The following is a 19,930-nucleotide window of genomic DNA, read 5'->3' on the forward strand; positions in this document are numbered from 1 at the left end:
AAAGGTTGCCCGGTAAGTAGGAATTGGGCCAGGGAAAAAGATGTGTGGTGGGGGTTTGCTGAGACTTCTAAGGGCACTAGCTCTTAACAGAGAAGCTCTGTTGTGCACCCAGGTGACCTATTCTCACATGCAAACCCCTCACCTGCAAGACCAAATGCCCAGGCCACCTCTTCACCATCAGAGAGAAAGGAAGGTCTCTGCAAACCCCCCTCTTGTGGCCTGACCTCCACACTGGATGCCGGACCATCTTCCTCCCTTCTCCTCACTTCCTTCCATGAGGACGGAGCCATGGAGCTGCATTTGTTGACCTCTGGCACCATAGGAGGGTCCCCCTCTCCCTGCCTGGGGCTGGGCTGCAGTTCCCCGAGGGGGAGAGCTGGTGCCCCATCTCTCCAGCACACCTGAGCCCAGGTGTGAGGGCCAGGAGATGTGGGGATGCCTGTTGGACCATCCAGAATTATCAGGCAATCCCCCAGGAAGAAAGGGTCACGGTGTTTGTGGGATTACCCCTCTGGAGGATTAGGTGTGAGGGGCTCCTCCGGTGGAAGCCAACTCCCTACCCCCAGCTTCCCAGGACCCCTGCCACAGGCAGAAGCCCCTGAGCTCCCATCATCACCCACCCCTGGAAAAATCAGACCAAGTCCAAGATCTAAGGCAAGGGGGGCAAGCGTGGGTGAGTCAGCTGGCGTCCTCCCAGTCCTCAGTAATCGTCATTAAGAAAGGCTTTGCTGATGACAGTGTTTGCTGGGAGTCTGTGTGTGCCTGGGGACCGGCCACGACTCCTGGACGGGCAGTGGGACACCATGAGCCTCAGCGGGGAGCAGGTGCAACAGTTCCTTGACCAGAACCCCAGTTTCGCGGACCAGTACTTTGGGAAGAAGCTGAGCCCCGAGAATGTGGCTGGCGCCCACGAGGATGGACAGCCGGTGGACTGTGCCAGTTTCCGCGAGCTGTGCCAGGTGGAGGAGAGCACGGCCCTGTTTGAGCTGGTGCAGGACATGCAGGAGAGTGTGAACATGGAGCGGGTGGTCTTCAAGATCCTGCGACGCCTCTGCACCATCCTGCATGCCGACCGCTGCAGCCTCTTCATGTACCGCCAGCGCAACGGCGTGGCTGAGCTCGCCACGCGCCTCTTCAGCGTGCAGCCCGGCAGCGTCCTAGAGGACTGCCTGGTGCCCCCCGACTCTGAGATCGTCTTCCCACTGGACATTGGGGTTGTGGGCCACGTGGCTCAGACCAAGAAGATGGTGAACATCAAGGACGTGACGGAGGTGGGTTCTGGGCCACGACTGGTGCGGTTGGCGAGAGGTCCCTACCCGTCCCACGGCCAGCCTGCAGGCCATGTGGGGACCTCTTCTTTTAGGAAGGCAGCCGGGGGCAGTGGGGTGAGTGGGGTGAGTGGGGTGGCTTGGTCCAGAGCTCACAGAAAGGAAGGAAGCCAGCCTTGAGGTGGCTGGGAGGGTGGCCCGGACAGGCCCTGCTGCCTCCCTGACGCATAGGCCCCTGCACAGGAGCTTGCGGGGGGGGGGGGGGGGGGGGGGTCAGAGCAGGGGCTGTGCAAAGGCCCAGAAAGGAAGGGCCAGTTGACCCTGGAGCCTGGAACTCACAATCCCATAGGAGACCATGCTGCTTGCTCGCACAGGCAAGTTTGGGGGTTCGGGAGAAGCAGCAGGGAGACCAGGGCTGGTCCAGGTGGCACAGGAAGGGTAGGCAGGAATTCGTGTTGTTGAGAAGCAGGAGGACAGGCTCTTGTTGGGTGGGAAGGAGGGCGAGTGTGGGGCTAGCACAGCAGGAGGACAGGGGCCCTGGGGTGGAGGCCAGGGCGGTTGGCACTTGAGGGAAGGAGGTGCCTGTTGGACATGTGTGAGGGGCAAGGGCCTCCAATGTGGGCATGGGGTTGAGGAGCTCCTAGAAGGAGCAGGAAGAGGCCGCTGGGGCAGAATGGGAGCCACTGCCTTCTCCCCTCTTCTCCCTTCTCGCCTGTGAGAGGGGCAAGCAGGAGCCCCGAGCTGGACCAGCCTCTTCCACTTTCAGTGAAGGAATCTAGAGGGGGTTGCCCACCAGGGTGGGTTTCTCTCAAAACAGCTTCTGTCCCCTAGTTCCTGGAGGCGAACAGACACGTGCACGTCCCCCCAGGTCCCTTGGGAAGGAAGTGGTGGCAATCCTCTTAAACTTATCTGCTCTAAACAACCCCAGGTCCAGCGACCTGAATATAGTAATCTCTGGGATTAGCTTCATCTCCACTCCCGTTTAAGAAATGGGTCACCCATGCATCAGAATATCAGGAGCCTGAATTAACAGGAAAATAAGGAATTCGGCAGTGGGGAAAGGTGCAGGGGGCTTGCACTGAGTGACTTCCCCTGCTCCTTCTCTCTCTACATCTTGACCCCTCCCTTCTTGAGTCTGAGGCAGACCCCTCAGCCCCCAGGGGCCTGTCCTCCGATTGGCCTCCCAAGCCTGTGCTGGGTGAGGGTCTGGGTCAGGTGGCATGGCCATCCTGGGTCCTGTGCCTCCTCTATCCCTGGGCCCTCGGCTTCTTCAGACCCTTCCGCCTCCATGAGGACAGCCTGCCCTAACCTGTCCCCCAGTGGGTCAGGGGCATAGCACTGGCCTCAGTCTTCAGGGCTGTGCTGGCTCTTCTTTATCTCAGACGCGGTAGAACTGAGAACAGAGCCCACATCAGCCAAAAAGCACATTTCCATTAAGTATGTCACAAAGCTCTAAGCATTGCCGATGTCAGGCTCCCAGACCCAGGTTGTCGTCAGAGGGGATACTGAGACAGAGCCTTGCTCCGTCTGAGGTTCCAGCACCCTACTCGCAGGATGAGAAAAGCATGGAGGCTGTTTTTGGAGGGTAGTGTGTGCCAGCGGGGCAGGGAACCCTTGCAGGCAGCCAGGACAGCCAGTGTATGGTGGCAGGAGGACACCGCAGGGCTGCAACATCACCCCACCACTACTTTGCAGCTCCTGAGACCCCCAAGGGCTCATGGCAAGCAGCCAGGCAGAAGGGACATGGTTCTGGGACAGTCTCTGACTCCCCTCCAAAGAGCTGTGGGCCCAGAAACAGTCCATCACAAGGGTCCTGCGTATTGCCAAGGCATCCAGACCCCAGTTGGGGCAGCCAGCCGCTGGGGGGTCGAAGGAGGCTAGACTGGCGTTAGGGGCACGGCTTTGTGGGGAAGGTCTAGGAGCCAGGCCAACTCTGAAGAGGGAGGAGGGCGACAGCACCAGGCCGGCAGTGCAGAACATGGATAAATGCTGCAGGAGAGCAATGAAGAGGGTCTGGGCAGTAGGGACAGGGTTGGGGGCACTTTCGAGCAGTCACGGGACCCCTAGACCCACTGAGGCCGAGGGAGAGGGAGATGCCAAGGAGACACCAAGTTCCCCTCCATGGGGTGGTGGGTGGCTTCCAACCCCTGGACTGGGGGCACAAGAGGGCAGACGTTTTGGGAATGAGGTTTAGGATGCCGTGGGGCTGGGGCTGCTCCTACTCTCACACTCTGCTACAGGAAGCTCTGGTTCCAGGACTTCTGGGAGCCTGAGCATAGCCCCCTGCCCACAGTGTGGTAGGGGCTCTGAGTGAGGTGGGGTCTGATTCAGCAGAGAAGCCGGGGTGGGAGCGTTGACATGGACACAGTGGAGAAGAAGACGCAGGCAGGGAGCCTGATTGGGTACAGGGTACAAGGGTGTGGCACGCAGGTGACTCCAGCCCTGGGGTGACTCTGCTCAGACCGCACAGCTCTGGGCCAGAACCTTCCTGAGGCTCCCTTCACCTTGTACCTAGGGTGTTGTGGGAGCTGACGAGCTACCTGCAGGGACAAGGAGAGGCTACAGCCACGGGCGTCAGAGTTAGGGTCCCAGTGTGGCAGGAACAAGAGGGGGTGTTGGTACGGAGGGGGGCACCTGGGAGTGGGGGTGCTGCTATGGCGGGGGGCACCTGGGAGCAGGGGTGCTGGTGGGACCCCAGATGGGAAGAGGGGAACACAGCTGAAGGACAGTAAGGAAAGTCTGGGGCAGAGTCGAGCGCCTGCCAGGAGACCCAGCCGTGTGGCCAGGAAGGTAACTGGAGAGCTCACAAACATCAAGGATGGGAGCGTGAAAAGGGCCCTGAGCTCGTGCCTGTGCTCGGCCTGGGGTGAGGTGGAACACCCCCCTTTGTGTCACGGAACGCTGGTGCCACTGCCCACGCTGCTGCCACCTCCGGGGCTCAGTATTGATTTCCCTTTGTGGCTGCAGGTGACAGCTACCTCTCCAATCATCAGGCAGGAGAGGAACTGAGAAGATTGGTGCCAGACGCATGCACCTCTTCGTGAGAGCATGGGATGTCCTCGTCCCCAGCAGGCTTCCTCTGACCTCCCATTGGCCTGAACTGTGGCCCAGCTGCCCATGCAAGGGAGTCTGGGCAGCGGACGCAGCGTCCTTGGGCCACATGAGGGCGGAGCCACAGAGAAGGCGCGGGAAGTCACATGGGGTCAGTGACTCCTCTGTCTGCCACAGGACCAACAGTCCTTGAGTAAGCCCCAAAGAGCCCTTTTAACAAGTAATAATAACCAAATGTAGGGAGCGTTTACGGAGATTGCCTCGCTCAACCCAAGCTGACAGGTGAAGAGAGGAGCCCAGGGCTGTCCCACCCTGGCTGGAGGTGACACGGTGGCAAGCCCAGGCCCTGACCCAAGCAGCCCAACTCTGAGCCATTCACTGCAGCTCTGTGTCTGGTCACTTGGGCCTCATGTAAATAAATATGAGCACCAGGAAGTATGAGGGTAGAGCTGGAGTCACATCCACTCTGAAGGACAGTCCCAGTCACCTGGGGGACCTCATCCTGGTGACACTCCGTCACTTGTTCCCTGTGGGAAGTCCGTCAATCAGCTCCCAATCAAGGAGCGACCCGGAGGAGCAACCCTAAAGCTAGCGGGACCTGCCCTGGGAGCCAGACGCGGACACATGCCTTATCATAGGGGCAACGGACCCCACGGAGCACCTGCTGGCTGGAGCATGACCCCAGGAGACTCCCAGGGGACCCTCCACCCCGACTCACACTCACCCTTTATTCAGCCAACACACTTTTTGGGAAGGAGCATGTGGGGGCTGGCCCAGAGGGAGGTGAAGGCAGGAGAGGGCCGCCTGATCTACGAGGGGCTTTGGGACAGGTATCCAACAGACCTGCTTAACTGGATGGCAGCAGGTGCGGAGGGACCCAGGCCTGCCACATCCAGGCTTGTGAGGGCTCAGCAGAGTCTATGATGGAGAGCTGGGGTAATTGGCTCCAAATCGAGGGATAGGGACTGCGCCAGGCTAGAGCCACAAGGACAGGCCACGGGCTACGTCTTCCTGTGCTGCCTGGGCTCCCGACGCCAGCACCTGGGTCTTAGCACTAGCCTGGGCAGTGGACTCTGTGCAGCTTAGGCCTGGCCTCCCCAGGGTCAGGGTGGTCCAGGTCCACAGACTGCCTCTCTTTTCTCCCCTCTTGCTGCCCAGTGTCCCCACTTCAGCTCCTTTGCTGATGAGTTGACCGATTATGTGACAAAGAACATCCTGGCCACACCCATCATGAATGGCAAAGACGTCGTGGCCGTCATCATGGCCGTGAACAAGCTCGACGGCCCGTGCTTCACAAGCGAAGATGAAGATGTGAGTGTTGGGGGCCCTTGCGGGCATGGGTGCCTCCGCATGTGGGCCACCCCGTCCCCAGGTCTGTCCTGTGCTGGCGGGGTGCACGTGTGTTCTCTTGGTGTCTGTGTGTGGACCTCCCCTCCTCTTAGCTCTGAGAGCTCACGTATGTGTGTCTCCTACACGCCATGGGCCTGCGTGTGTTGTGATCGGTGTCGCGTATGGGCCCTGCTCCAGGCAGCCGGGCGTCTCTGCACCCTTGCACACCTGAGCACCTTCTGACAACTGGGGTTTTAAACTCCTGCTGTTGTAATTCCTGTCTCAGGTCTTCCTGAAGTACCTGAATTTTGGCACGTTGAACCTGAAGATCTACCACCTGAGCTACCTTCACAACTGCGAGACGCGCCGAGGCCAGGTACCTGTGCGTGCGCCCAGCTAGGGCCATCCCGCCCCAGCCTCCCAGCCCTCCAAGATGTGCACGTGTGTCCAGGTCCCTGTGCCAGTCTCTCTGGACAAAGACGGTGCGCGTCCAAGCTGGGCCAGTTCCAGAGAGCTCCAGGGAGGGTCCCATGGCTTTTGTGGTTGTGGGATGATGCTGTGAGTGGGCCGGCTACAGTGAGGCAGTGTCGGGAAGCCATCGTGCAGCTGGGACCCCAGAGAGGTTGGGTCTCTCATCCCGTCTGCCCACCCTGACTCTCCCCCAGCCCAGGCGGGTGTGAGTGCCTGTGAATGCTGCAGGCACTCCTTAGAAGCTCCCTCAAACCCTCTGTGGCAGGAGCTGGGGCGGGAGAAGAATGGACAACAGCCACTCATTGCCTGAGTCTCCTGGTGGGTTCAGCCCTTGCTAGACAGGATAGCAATTGCTTCCGGGGCTGGAATCTGCTTCCCCCCAGCGAGGAGGGTGTGGGGCCTGATGCAAGCAAGGTGGGGCCTTGTGTTTCGGGAGGAGGTGCAGAGCTCACGGGCGCATGAGGTAGGTTCCCTCTGTGTCCTCCTGCCTCGGGCCCGGGCCCACTGGAGCCCTGGAAGACAGTGAGTGGGCCTGGCAAGAGGACAAAAAGGCAACTCCTGTCACTCCGGGCCTTGGGCTGGGAAAGCTGTACGAGACGTGGCCTTCAGGCTGAGCCTCAGAAGATGCTGAGGATGAACTGGTCACTCTAGGCCATCCCCACTGTCTGTTCTGTCTGCAAACGCTGGGTGCATCCTGGGCACCTGCTGTAAACTTGCTTAAAATGATGAGAGGTTCCTGTGCTTCTCTCAGAAAGGTTGTCTGGGAGCCCCCTCCTGACCCACGAGCTACAGAAGGAGCCGCCTAGGCAGGTGGTCTGGGATCCCCTGAGGATCTTTTGGCCAGAGGCCAGCCCTATTGATGGAGAAGAGAAAAGCCTCTGAGAGAGACCTCCCACAGGCTATGGCCACATGGGGCTAGGGCCAAAGCCCAGGGGGACAAGGCTGGCCATCCTGGTGCTCCAGCATGGCTGTGCAGAGGGGGTGATGGGAGGATCCTCTGGTGAGGACAAGAGGGTGCCCTGGGCAGAAAGAAAAACATGGCCTGAGGCCTTAAAGGACATGATTGCTCAGTTGGGGGCTGGTCAGGCAGGGCACAGAGCCGGCTGGGGAACAGCTTAAAGGGCTGTGAGGCCGGCATGACACTGGCATCTAGAAAGGCCACCAGGTTGACGGTGCTCTTTGGAGGGAAATCGCTGTGAGCCCCACACTGTGGGAACAGGGGTTTGCACTGGAGATATGTCTCCCCTCGCCCATTTATTAATTTATGCAATAATTTATTTTCATCAGTTCGGAGTCCTGAGTATTTCGATTACAACCCTAGTCAACTTTATTGATTTTGTTGTTCAATCTGTTCTGACTGTAGCCACTGGGAGCCTCTCAGTGAGCTCCTGTGCCATCTGACATAACCCATTGACCCCATTATTCTGGGGTGTTTTTTTTCGTTGGGTTGGTGGATGGGTAGGTTTCTTGGTTGGGGGGGAGGGTTTGCACATCACTTTCTATTTTAATTTTTTTTTTTACATTTATTTATTTTTGAGAGACAGAGAGAGACAGAGCACAAGTGGGGGAGGGGCAGAGAGAACATCACTTACTTTCTGATGCTCCAGGATCATTTGTGTATTTCCTATCCAGTCCTGAAATCAGCAATTCCTCAAGGACCCCTGGTTCCTTGTATCGGGGAATGTCTTAGAAACAAAGATCTGGGCACTGGGTGTGCTCATTGCTACTGGGGTGTCAGCTTCAAGGTCTTGTCAGCTGACAGAGTAAGGAAGTCTATGTGTGCATACTAGCCTGTGCATAGACACATCTACAAATATTTCTACATGTAACCATGAATCCATAGTAAGTTAAACTTGAGTTCTTGCTGGTGTCCACAATGTAACCTGACACCACAAGGATGTTCTGGCCTCCTCCTCTTTCTGGTAAGCAAGTCTCCACTCTGACAGCGAGATACCTGGCTTCCGTCATCCACCACTCATTTACTTAATTGTTCAATTCTAGTGAATTGTTAACCCATGGGATACAACTTTACCAAGCAGAGGACAGTGTTTAGTCTTACAAGTCTCTGCTCATTTCCAAAAATACTTCCATCAGCACCTTTTCTCTGCCTCCTTCAGTGAGGTAATTTCAAGTGTTACAGTTTGATTTTCTTGTCAGAGTCTGCATTCTTTCATCCCCCCCCCCCCATCTGCTAAATTACTGTGCTATTGGCACACATTAAGGTTCATTCTTTGTGCTGTAAATTTCTACCGGTCTTAACAAATGCATCATGATAGTTATAAACTGTCACAGTATCATAAAGAATAATTTCACTGCCCTGAAAATCCCCTGTGTTCCACCATTCACCTCTCTCTCCCCATCTCCACTGAACCACTGGCAACCACTGATCTTTTTACTGTCTCCACAGTTTTGCCTCTTCCAGAATGTCATATAGTTAGAACCATGCGGTGTGTAGCTTTTCAGATTGGCTTCTTTCCCTTAGTAAAAGGCATTTAAGATTCCTCCATGTCTTGGGGCGCCTGGGGGGCTCAGTTGGTTAAGCATCTGACTTAGGCTCAGGTCATGATCTCACGGTTTGTGAGTTTGAGCCCTGTGTGGGGCTCTATGCTCCCAGCCCAGAGCCTGGAGCCTGCTTCAGATTCTGGGTCTCCCTTTCTCTCTGCCCCTCCCCCCCCCTCAAAAAAATGAATAAACATTAAAAAAAATTTAAGGGCACCTGGGTGGCTCAGTCAGTTGAGCATCCAACTTTGGCTCAGGTCATGATCTTGCAGTTCAGTTCACGAGTTCAAGCCCCAAATCGGACTAACCGCTGTCAGCGCAGAGCCCAATTTGGATCTTCTGTCCCCTTCGCTCTGCTCCTGCCCTGCTTGTTCTCTCACTCTCTCTCTCTCTCTTTCTCTCTCTCTCAAAAATAAATAAACATTATTTTTTTTTTTTTTTACTCTAAGATTCTTCCAAGTCTTTTTATGGCTTGATAGCTCATTTCTTTTTAGTGCTAAATAACATTCCATTGTCTGGATGGACCACATTCACCTATGGAAAGACATCTTGATTGTTCCCAGTTTGGAGCAATTGTGAATAAAATTGTTAAAAACATTTGTGTGCGGGTTTTTGTGTGGATGTAAGTTTTCAATTCAGCTGAGTATATACAAGGAGTGGAACTGCTGAATAACATGGTATAATTACATTTAACTCTTTAAAATTTTTTTTTCAATGTTTTTTTTGAGAGAGAGAGAGACAGAGAGAGAGTGTGTGTGAGCTGGGGAGGGACAGAGAGACACAGAATCTGAAGCAGGCTCCAGGCTCCAAGCTGTCAGCACAGAGCCCGACGCGGGGCTAGAACTCACGAACCGTGAGATCATGACCTGAGCTGAAGTCAGCTGTTCAACCAACTGAGCCTCCCAGGTGCCCCTAATTGTATTTAACTTTGTGAGAAACTGCCAAAAAGCAACTGTGCTATTTTGCATTCCTATCAACAATAAATGAGAATTCCTATCATCTGTTTTCAGTATTGTCAGTTACTTGGATTTTAGTCATCCTAATAGGTGTATCTCATTTTTGTTTTGATTTACAATCCCTAATGATGAATGCTATTGAGCATCTTTTCTTTTCTTTTTTTTCTGGATTTTTCTTTTTTCTTCTTTTTAACTTTATTTTTTATTTTTTTAAATTTACATCCAAATTAGTTAGCATATAGTGTAACAATGATTCCAGGAGTAGATTCCTCGTGTCCCTTACCCATTTATCCCATCCCCCCCCCCACAACCCCTCCAGCAACTGTGTTTGTTCTCCATATTTGTGAGTCTCTTCTGTTTTGTCCCCCTCCCTGTTTTTATATTATTTTTGTTCCCCTTCCCTTATGTTCATCTGTTTTGTCTCTTAAAGTCCTCATGTGAGTGAAGTCATGTGATTTTTGTCTTTCTCTGACTAATTTCACTAGCATAATACCCTCCAGTTCCATCCACGTAGTTGCAAATGGCAAGATTTCATTCTTTTTGATTGCCAAGTAATACTCCATTGTGTGTGTGTGTGTGTGTGTGTGTGTGTGTGTGTGTGTGTATACCATATTTTCTTTATCCATTCATCCATCGATGGACATGTGGGTTCTTTCCATAATTTGGCTATTATTGATAGTGCTGCTATAAACGTGGGGGTGCATGTGTCCGTTCGAAAATGGCACACCTGTATCCCTTGGATAAATGCCTAGTAGTGCAATTGCTGGGTCATAGGGTAGTTCTATTTTTAGTTTCTTGAGGAACCTCCATACTGTTTTCCAGAGTGGCTGCACCAGCTTGCATTTCCACCAACAATGCAAAAGAGATCCTCTTTCTCTGCATCCTCGCCAACATCTGTTGTTGCCTGAGTTGTTAATGTGAGCCATTCTGACAGGTGTAAGGTGGTATCTCATTGTGGTTTTGATTTGTATTTCCCTGATGATGAGTGATGTTGAGCATTTTTTCATGTCGGTTGGCCATCTGGATGTCTTCTTTGGAGAAGTGTCTATTCATGTCTTTTGCCCATTTCTTCACTGGATTATTTGTTTTTTGGGTGTTGAGTTTGATAAGTTCTTTGTAGATTTTGGATACTAACCCTCTATCTGATATGTCATTTGCAAATATCTTCTCCCATTCTGGCAGTTGCCTTTTAGTTTTGCTGATTGTTTCCTTCGCTGTGCAGAAGATTTTTATTTTGAGGAGGTCCCAATAGTTCATTTTTGCTTTTGTTTCCCTTGCCTCCAGAGACGTGTTGAGTAAGAAGTTGCTGTGGGCAAGATCAAAGAGGTTTTTGCCTGCTTTCTCCTCGAGGATTTTGATGGCTTCCTATCTTACATTGAGGTGTTTCATCCATTTTGAGTTTCTTTTTGTGTATGGTGTAAGAAAGTGGTCCAGGTTCATTCATCTGCGTGTTGCTATCCAGTTTTCCCAGCACCACTTGCTGAAGAGACTGTCTTTATTCCATTAGATATTCTTTCCTGCTTTGTCAAAGATTAGTTGGTCATACATTTGTAGGTCCATTTCTGGGTTCTCTATTCTATTCCATTGATTTGAATGTCTGTTCTTGTGCCAGAGCATCTTTTCATATACTATTTGACATCTGTATATCTTATTTTTTGGTGAAGTGTCTGTTCAGATATTTGCCCATTTTTAAATTAGTTTTCTGTTTTCTTATTGTTTCATTTTTAAAGTTTTTATAAATTTTGGATGCAAGTCCTTTATCAGATTTCTGTTTTGCAAATATTTTCTCCAAGGGTATAGCTTGCCTCCTCATTCTCTTAACAGTGTGTTTAGAAAAACAGAAGTTTTAAATTTTAATAAAGTCCAACTTATCAATTTTTCCTTCATGAATTATAGTTAGATGTTGTATCTCAAAACTCATCACCATGTCAATTGATACATGAATGGATAAAGAAGACAAGGCATATATATATATATATATATATATATATATATATATATATAGTGGAATATTACTCAGCCATAAAAGAGAATGAAATCTTGGCATTTGTAACAATATGGATGGAGCTAGAATATATCATGCTAAGCTAAATAAGTCAGTCAGAGAAAGACAAATCATACCATATGGTTTCACTTGTATGTGGAATTTAAGAAACAAAACAAACAAGCAAAGGGGAAAAGAGAGAGAGAGAGAAAGCAAACCAAGAAACAGACTTCTAACTACAGAGAACACACTGAAGGTTAGCATAGAGGAAGTGGGTGGAGGGATGGGGGAAGTAGGTGATGGGGACTACAGAGGGCACTCGTGGTGATGAGCACCGGGTGATGTCTGGTACTGTTGAATCACTATATTGCATACCTGATTTAACATAGCACTATATGTTAACTAACTGGAATTAAAATAAAAACTTAAAAAAAAACACCTCATCACCAAACTCAAGGTCATCCATATTTTCTTCTATATCATCTTTTAGGAGTTTTATAGTTTTGTGTTTTAATTTATTTAAATGTTTATTCATTTTTTGAGAGAGAGAGAGAACATAGCATGAGTGGGAGGGGAAGAGACAGAGGGCACAGAATCAGAATCAGGCTCCAGGCAGGGCTTGAACCCACAAACTGAGATCATGACCTGAGCCAAAGTCAGAAGCTTAACTGACTGAGCCACCCAGGCGCCCCTATAATTTTGTGTTTTATAGTTAGGTCTATGAGTTAATCCTTGTGAAAAGTGTCAGGTCTGGGTCTAAACACACTTGTTTGTATATGGATGTCAAATTGTGCAAAGATGAACCTTTCTCCATTGAATTGCCTTTGTTCCTTCATCTAACTGCAGTTGTCTGAATCTATTGCTAGGTTCTCTATTCTGTCTTATTCATCTATGTGTCTATTTTTTCACCAATACCATAGTGTCTTTATCATTATAGTTTTATAGCCTTGAAATCAGAAACATCAATTCTCCAACTTGTTTTTTCTGTAGTATTATGCTGGCTATTCCATGGGTGGGGGGAGGGGCCTTTCCAATTAAACTTTAAAATCAGGGGCTCCTGGGTGGCTCAGTCAGTTAAGTGTCTGACTTCGGCTCAGGTCATGATCTCACAGTCCATGAGTTCGAGCCCCACGTTGGGCTCTGTGCTGACAGCTCGGAGCCCACTGCTTGCTTTGGATTCTATGTCTCCCTCTCTCTCTGACCCTCCCCCGTTCATGCTCTGTCTCTCTCTGTCTCAAAAATAAATAAACTTTAAAAAAAATTTTTTAAACTTTAAAATCAGTTTGTCTATATCCACAAAGTAGCTTTCTGGTATTTTAATTGGGACTTCGTTTAATCTGTACATCAAGTTGGGAAGAATTGGCAACAATAATGGGTCTTCCAGTTGATGAACAGACAATCTTTCTCCATTTCTTTAGATCTTCTTTGGTTTCTTCAGAATTTTGTAGTTCTTGCATATAGATTCCATATATATTTTGTTAATTTGCACCGAAGTATTTCATTTTTATCCTAATATAAGTGATATTGTGTTCTTAATTTCAAATTCTAATTATTTATTGTTGATATGAAGAAAAGTAACTGACTTTTGCATATTAACCTTATATCCTGTGACCTTAAAACAATCTCTTATTAGTTCCAGGAAGGTTTTTTAAATTGACTCCTTGGTATTTTCACATAAACAATCATATCATCTGCAAACAAAGACAGTTTTATTCCTTCCTTCCCAATCTATATGCATTGCATTTCTTTTTCTTGTCTTATTGCACTTGCTAGGACTTCCAGTACAATGTTGAATATGAGTGGTGAGAGGGGACATCCTTGCTTTACTCCCAATATTAGCAGAAAACTTCCACTGTCTCACCATTAAGTTTGATGCTCACTAAAGGTTTTTGTAGAATTTTCATCTAGCTAAGGAAGCTCCCCCTCTGTTTCTAGTTTGCATAGAGTTTTTATTCTGAATGAGTGTTGGATTTATGTCAAATACTTTTTCTCCATCAATTGATATGATTGTGTTTTTTTTCTTCTTCAGCCTGTTAATGTGGTAGATTATATTAATTGATTTTCAAATGTTGAAACAGCCTTGTATCCCTGGGAAAAATACCACTTAGTTGTGGAGCATAATTATTTTTATACATTACTGGATTGATTTTGCTAATATTTTATTATGAATTTTTGCATCTAGGGGAACTGGGTGGCTCAGTCCATTAAGCAACTGAGTCTTGATTTTGTGTCAGGTCATGATCTCATGGTTTGACATAATTTCTTCCCTGTGTTTGGTAGAATTCATCAATGAATTCATCAAGGACTGGTGCTTTCTTTTTGGAAGATTATTAATTATTGTTCTAATGTCTTTAATATGTACAGTTCTGGGGACGCCTGGGTGGCTCAGTCAAGCATCCAACTCTTGGTTTCAGCTCAGGTCATGATCTCACAGTTCATGAGTTTGATCCCCACATTGGGTTCTGTGCAGACAGCTCAGTGCTTGCTTGGTATTTTCTCTCTCCCTCCCTCTTTGCCCCTCCCCTATTTGTTCACTCTCTCTCTCACTCTCTCTCTCTCTCTCAAAATTAACAAATAAACTTTAAAAAATGTTAAATGCATACAGTTCTATTCAGAGTATTCTATTTCACCTTATGTGGGTGTTGGCAGTTTGTGTCTTTCAAGGCATTAAAAAAATCATTTTACCTACGTTGTCACATTTTGGGGCATAGTGTTGTTCTTAATGTTTACTATTTATGTATTATTTTTCTCCTGCTTGCTTTAGGCTTAAATTGGTTTTCCTTTTCTAGTTTATTTTTCTAGTTTATTTTCTAGTTTTTTTTTCTAGATTATTGATTTTGGATCTTGCTTCTCTTCTAATATGTGCATTTAATACCATAAACATCCCTCTAAGCACCGCTTTCACTGTATCCCACAAATTTTAATAAGCTGTATTTTCGTTTTTATTTAGTTCAAACGCTTTATAAATTTCTCTAGAGACTTCTTCTTTGACCCATGTATTATTTAGAAGAGTTTTTTGTCTCATATATTTTGTAATTTTCCAGCTACTTTCTGTTTAATTTCGGATCCTTAGTTTAATTCCACTGTAGTATGATAATATATTACTCCTTGTGGTTTTTATTCTTTCACATTTGTTAAGATGGGTTTTATGGCCCAGAATATGGCCGATGTTGGTGGCTGCTCCATGTGACCTTGGAAGTACATATTTTCTGCCATTGTTGCGTGGAGTGTGTGTTGGTGTCCGCTGTCTCCGGTGCTCTTTTGACAACTCTTACTGATGTTCTGGCTGCCAGATATATCGATTACTGAAAGAAGAGCACTGAAGTTGCCGACCTGTTGCTCTCTCAAGTCCCATCAGTTTTTGCTTCTTGCGATTTGCTGCTCTGTTGTTAGATGCATACGCATTAAGGATGTTATCTTCCTGGAGAAATGACCCCTGTACCATAATGTAATGTCCCTTTTTACACCTGATAATTTTCCTTCTCCTGAAGTCTGCTTTGTCTATAACTGACATGGCTACTCCAGCCTTCTTTTGATTAGTGTTAGCATAGTATATATTTCTCCCTCTCTTTACTTACTTTTCTAATTATCTTTCTTGTGCTAAAAGAACACTATAAAACTTGGTATCTTAACCATTTTTAAGTCTACAGTTCAGTGGTATTAATTACATTTATATTGTGTAACCATTATCACCATCCATATCCAGAACTCTTTACACATTTCCAAATTGAAACTCTATCCTCACTAAATACTCACCCCCCAGGCCCCTTGTCCCCAGCACCTGGCACCCATCACTCTACTTTCTATCTCCATGATTCTGACTACTCTAAGTACATTATATAAGTGAGATCATACCGCGTTTGTCTTTTTGTGACTGGCTTGTTTCATTTAACATAGAGTCTTCAAGGTTCATCCATGTTGTAGGAAGTATCCAAATTTCTTTCTTTTTAAGGCTGAATAATATTCATTGTCTGGATAGACCACATTTTGCTATCCTTTTGTCCATCAATGGACACTTGGGTTGCTTCCACACTTTATTGTGAATAATACTGTTATAGGTATGGGTGCACAAACATCTCTTTGAGACCTTGCTTTCAATTCTTTTGATTACATACCCAGAAGTGGAATTGCTGGTTCATATGGTAATTCTATTTTTAATTTTGGGGGGAATTGCCGTACTGTTTTCCACAGCGGTTACACCATTTTCCATTTTCCCACCAACAATGCACGGGGTTCAAATTTCTCCACATCCTCACCAATACTTGTTATTTTCTGTGTGTTTTTCATAGTAGCCATACTAATGGGCATGAAGAGGTACTTCATTGTAGTTCTGGTTTGCACTCCCCTAATGGTTAGTAGTTATTGATCACCGTTTCACATGTATATTGGCCATTTGTGTATCTTCTTTGGAATATCTGTTCAAGTCTTTTGCCCACTTTTGAATATGTTTTTTTTCTTTTGTTGTTGAGTTTTAGGGGTTCTCTACATATTCTACATATTCACTCCTTATGAGATATGTGATTTACAAATATTTTATCCCCATTTAAAGGTTGCCTTTTTAACCTGTTGATAGTGTCCTTTGATGCACAAAAGTTTTTAATTTTCAGAAAGTCCAATTTGCCTATTTTTTTTCTTTTGTTGACTATGCCGTTTGCTGCCCTATCCAAGAAATCATTGCCAAATCCAATGTCATGAAGCTTTTTCCCTATGTTTTCTTTTAAGAGTTGTGTAGTTTTAGGTCTTATGCTTAGGGCCTTGATCCATTCTTAGTTAATTTTTGCAGATGATGTGAGGTAAAGACCCAGCTTAATTCTTGGACTCTCTATTCTATTCCATTGATCTATATGCCTGTCTTTATGCCAGCATTAAGGAAGCTTTGTAGTAAGTTTTAAGTGCAAGTATGAGTCCTCTTTGTTCTTCTTTTTCAAGATTGGCTATTCAGGATCCCTTGAGATTCCTTGAGATACAAGGATTTAGGATTTAAGATTTTTTTAGGATTTTTTCTAATTTCCACAAAAGAATTTATTCAGATTTTGATAGAGATTACATTGGATCTGTAGGTCACTTTGGGAGGTATTGATATTGTAACAATATTAACTCTTCCAATTCATGACTAAGGCAGTTCTTTCTCTTTATTTATGTCTTCTTTAATTTACTTCAGCTATGTTTTCTAGCTTTCATTGTTACAATAATGCTACATTTTATAATTATCCATGTATTCGCCTTTATTGAAATCTTTATTTATTCATGAAGCTCTGAGTACCTGTCTTGTGTCCTTTCATTTCACCTACAGGGCTCCCTTTAATATTTCTTTCAGGGCAGATCTAGTGGTAACAAATGTCCTCAACTTCTGTTTACCTGGAAATGTCTTAATTTCTCTTGCAATTTTTAAGGACAGTTTTGCCAGATATAGGATTCTTGGTTGACAGAGGTTTTTTTTCTTTTAGCACTTTGAACATACCAACCCATTGTCTTCAGACCTCCAAAATTGCTGATAAGAAATCTGCAGACAACCTTACTGAGGATCCCTTGTGTGTGACAAGTCCCTTTTCTCTCACCATTCTCAAGACTCTCTTTGTCTTGGCTGTCAACAATTTGATTATAATGTGTCTTGGTGTGGATATTTTTAATTCATTTTACTTAGAGTTTGTTGAGCTTCTTGGATATTAATATCCATGTGTTTCATCCAATTTAGAGGGTTTCCAGCCATTATTTCTTCACTATTTCTGTGTGTCCTTCTGCCTTGGTAGGGTCTAGCCCACCTCCCTTGCAGCTAGTGTCTTGAGTGGCTCTCATTCTGCCCTTGCTCTGTGGTCCCCTCTTCTCCCAGGAGTAGTTAATGCAGCTTTCTCTTGGTCAGGCCCCTTAACTTAATTGCTGTGAGGACATTTCCCCATTTCTTACCATCAGCTGCTCCCAAGCAGTGACCTCAGGCTAAGATTCAAATCCAACCCCATACTTCCCAGGTATGTGCCTCAGAGAGGCAAGTCTGGGAGCATTCTCTTGGCCCTATCCCACCATGCACACTTCCCCCCACTGGGTATTCCTCAGAGGCAGGGGACACAGTTCCCTCCAGGAAAGTTGCATCACAGGAACAGCCAGGTTTTCAGTTCTCTGTCTGTCATATCCTGAGCCCTTACCTCCCTCTCCAGCTACCCCTGCTTGACTGCTCCCCTTTATAAACACAAATCAGGGCCTCGTCTGCCACTGTCATGGACACATCACAGGGTCCTTCTCCCTCTGCATCTTGTCAGCCCACTCCCACTCAGCAGTCAGAGCCATATTTTGAAAACTTAGGTCATGTCACTGGATGACCTCAGGGGCTCCCCTGCACTGCCCTCTCCCTCCTTCTGGCTCTCCCCACCCTTGCTCCACCCCAACCATTGTCCCTCAAAGGGGCCTTTACACCTGCAGGTCCCTCTGCCAGGAACACTGTTTCCACACACCCTGTGGCTCGTCTGCAGAGAGCTCTCCCCTGCCCTGAGCACCCCCACTTGAGCCCCACATTCCCTACCCAACCCTGCCTCCTGTATCCCCTCTGTCTATTCATCTACTTGCAACAAGCCATAAGGCTGTTTATTCTGTTCATGTTCTAGCACCCCCTGTCCCCACTTAGAAGTGGATTCTGAGACTCGGGGATTTTTGTCTGTCCTGTTGTCCAGTTATGCTAGACCTAAACCAGCAATAAGTATCATTCTGGCAAATGAATTGCCAACGCTTGGGAAATGCATTGTTTCCAGCTCCTCAGACCACACGCATGTACAGACATGCTTTAAGTCAGAGCTCTACTGTGGGCTTCAACAATGGATTCATGTTTCATTTGGGTGCTTTGATTTTCCACTCAGACATCACCTAGTCCTAGTAAAAAGCTGTTTCTGATACCTCATACTATGAACAACGTTTTTAAGAACCCTAATTAATTTGTACAGAGCACAGGGCTCTACCTCACAATCCCTTTTGGAGCGGAAACTCTAAAGTAACTGAAGACTGGCACCAACACCGTTTACAGTTAAGCCTGGCACCCACTCCTTGCTTTCTTTCCCCCTTGTGCTGTAGGAGAGCAGCCACTTGGGAATTAAAGCAGTTCTCACGAAGCGGGTGTCCCCCCCCCCTCCTCAAACCTTAGCAGCTCTCAGGGTCCTCAGACCTGCCCTCCATCCCCCAGTCAAGAACTACTCAACCCTGACTATGCTCCCTGCAGACTCCACCCAGGGCCCCCTCCCAGCCCCTTCCTGAAAACACCGAGGCCTCTTTAGTCAGAGGCGACAGAACCAACAGGGTACACATTAGGTCTGGTCAGAGACGGTGGAACTCTCCCTGATCTACCACATCAAGCTGACTGGCCCACTTTAGCTGAGTGATCCCCACTCCCCAGCAGTCCTTGTTGCCTCATCGGTGAGGACTCTGGCCTCTCCACCTTCTAGGCTGCCTGTGTGCCATGGCCTGCTGGCTGGCTGAGAAGACCAGAGGATGCACAACTCCTGCCAGGACTAGACAATTTCAGAAAACCACACAGACAGTTGGGAGGAGATGTGCCCTATTCCAGATCATCTTCCACCATAAGTAGCCTCAGGAGCACAGGTGATAGCGAACTGCAGTGGGATAACGAGGAAGCAATAAGGTTGCACATTGGTTCATTTGTTTTAATATACTTTTCTTATTTTTTAAGTTTACATCATTTCATTTTAATAATGGCCATGTCTAACCACTGGGCATCACAATCTCTGAAGACTGAGCAACCAGTTCTCAAAAGCTTACAACTCACTAAGAGCCCTGGGAGCCAAGGCTGACCAGAGCTCACTGGGTCACCTTTCTTGTCTGCCCCCCACCCTCCACACATCCTGACCTCTCCCTCCTGGAGTATGAGTGCCAGGTTGGGCCTCACAAGACCAGCCTCTCCATTCCAGGAGGCAGTACAGGCCTCTGTGTTGTCTGTCCCCACATGCAATTGGGCGCCAGGGGGCTCCTCACCATCACCCCCGTATTTCTCATTTTGGAGCACGAATCTATGAGGGGCAACACTGCAGCCCCCGGCTGATCCTGGCTCCCGGTCCCTCAATCACCTGGTGCTGGGTTCACATAACATGTGGCGGCACTGGTGTGCTGATGACAGCAGGCACAGGCTTGAGGTCAACATGTGGTGGCCACTCCCTGGAGAGGAGCTGAGGTCCAGAAGATGAGAAGTGAGCTGCACCCCGAAAGGTGGGACATGTCCTGATCCACACAAGGCCCCAGTCTGATTCAACAAGTTTTCCTATGTTTTAAAGGCTGGATTTCACTTAAGAATCTGGGTTTCTAACTTCTCTTGAAAATCTGAGGCCCATTTACTGACCCTTATGTTTACTCCCTGAGGGTCCTGGCCTGCTAATCTC

At 47.8% G+C, this 19,930-nt stretch overlaps 1 protein-coding gene across 4 annotated transcripts in view; it reads left to right on the forward strand.

Moving 5' to 3' along the window:
• Positions 1 to 543: 543 nt before the first annotated feature.
• The window catches only part of PDE6B (phosphodiesterase 6B), a 35,623-nt gene continuing 16,236 nt past the window's right edge, over positions 544 to 19,930 (forward strand). For 2 of the 4 annotated variants that reach the window (XR_009616603.3, XM_078446399.2), the window contains exons 1-3: positions 544 to 1,271; positions 5,478 to 5,630; positions 5,935 to 6,024. Coding sequence is in view for 3 of the 4 variants with exons in the window: in XM_078446399.2 (XP_078302525.1) it covers positions 732 to 1,271; positions 5,478 to 5,630; positions 5,935 to 6,024 (783 nt within the window). In the remaining variant the exon portion in view is untranslated. The remainder of the gene's footprint in view (positions 1,272 to 5,477; positions 5,631 to 5,934; positions 6,025 to 19,930) is intronic. The other 2 variants (XM_060655598.3, XM_060655597.3) reach the window with 2 other exon arrangements.

This window comes from Panthera onca, chromosome B1, assembly GCF_046562875.1.
Source record: "Panthera onca isolate mPanOnc1 chromosome B1, mPanOnc1 haplotype 2, whole genome shotgun sequence".
In the NCBI taxonomy this organism is placed as follows: domain Eukaryota; kingdom Metazoa; phylum Chordata; class Mammalia; order Carnivora; family Felidae; genus Panthera; species Panthera onca.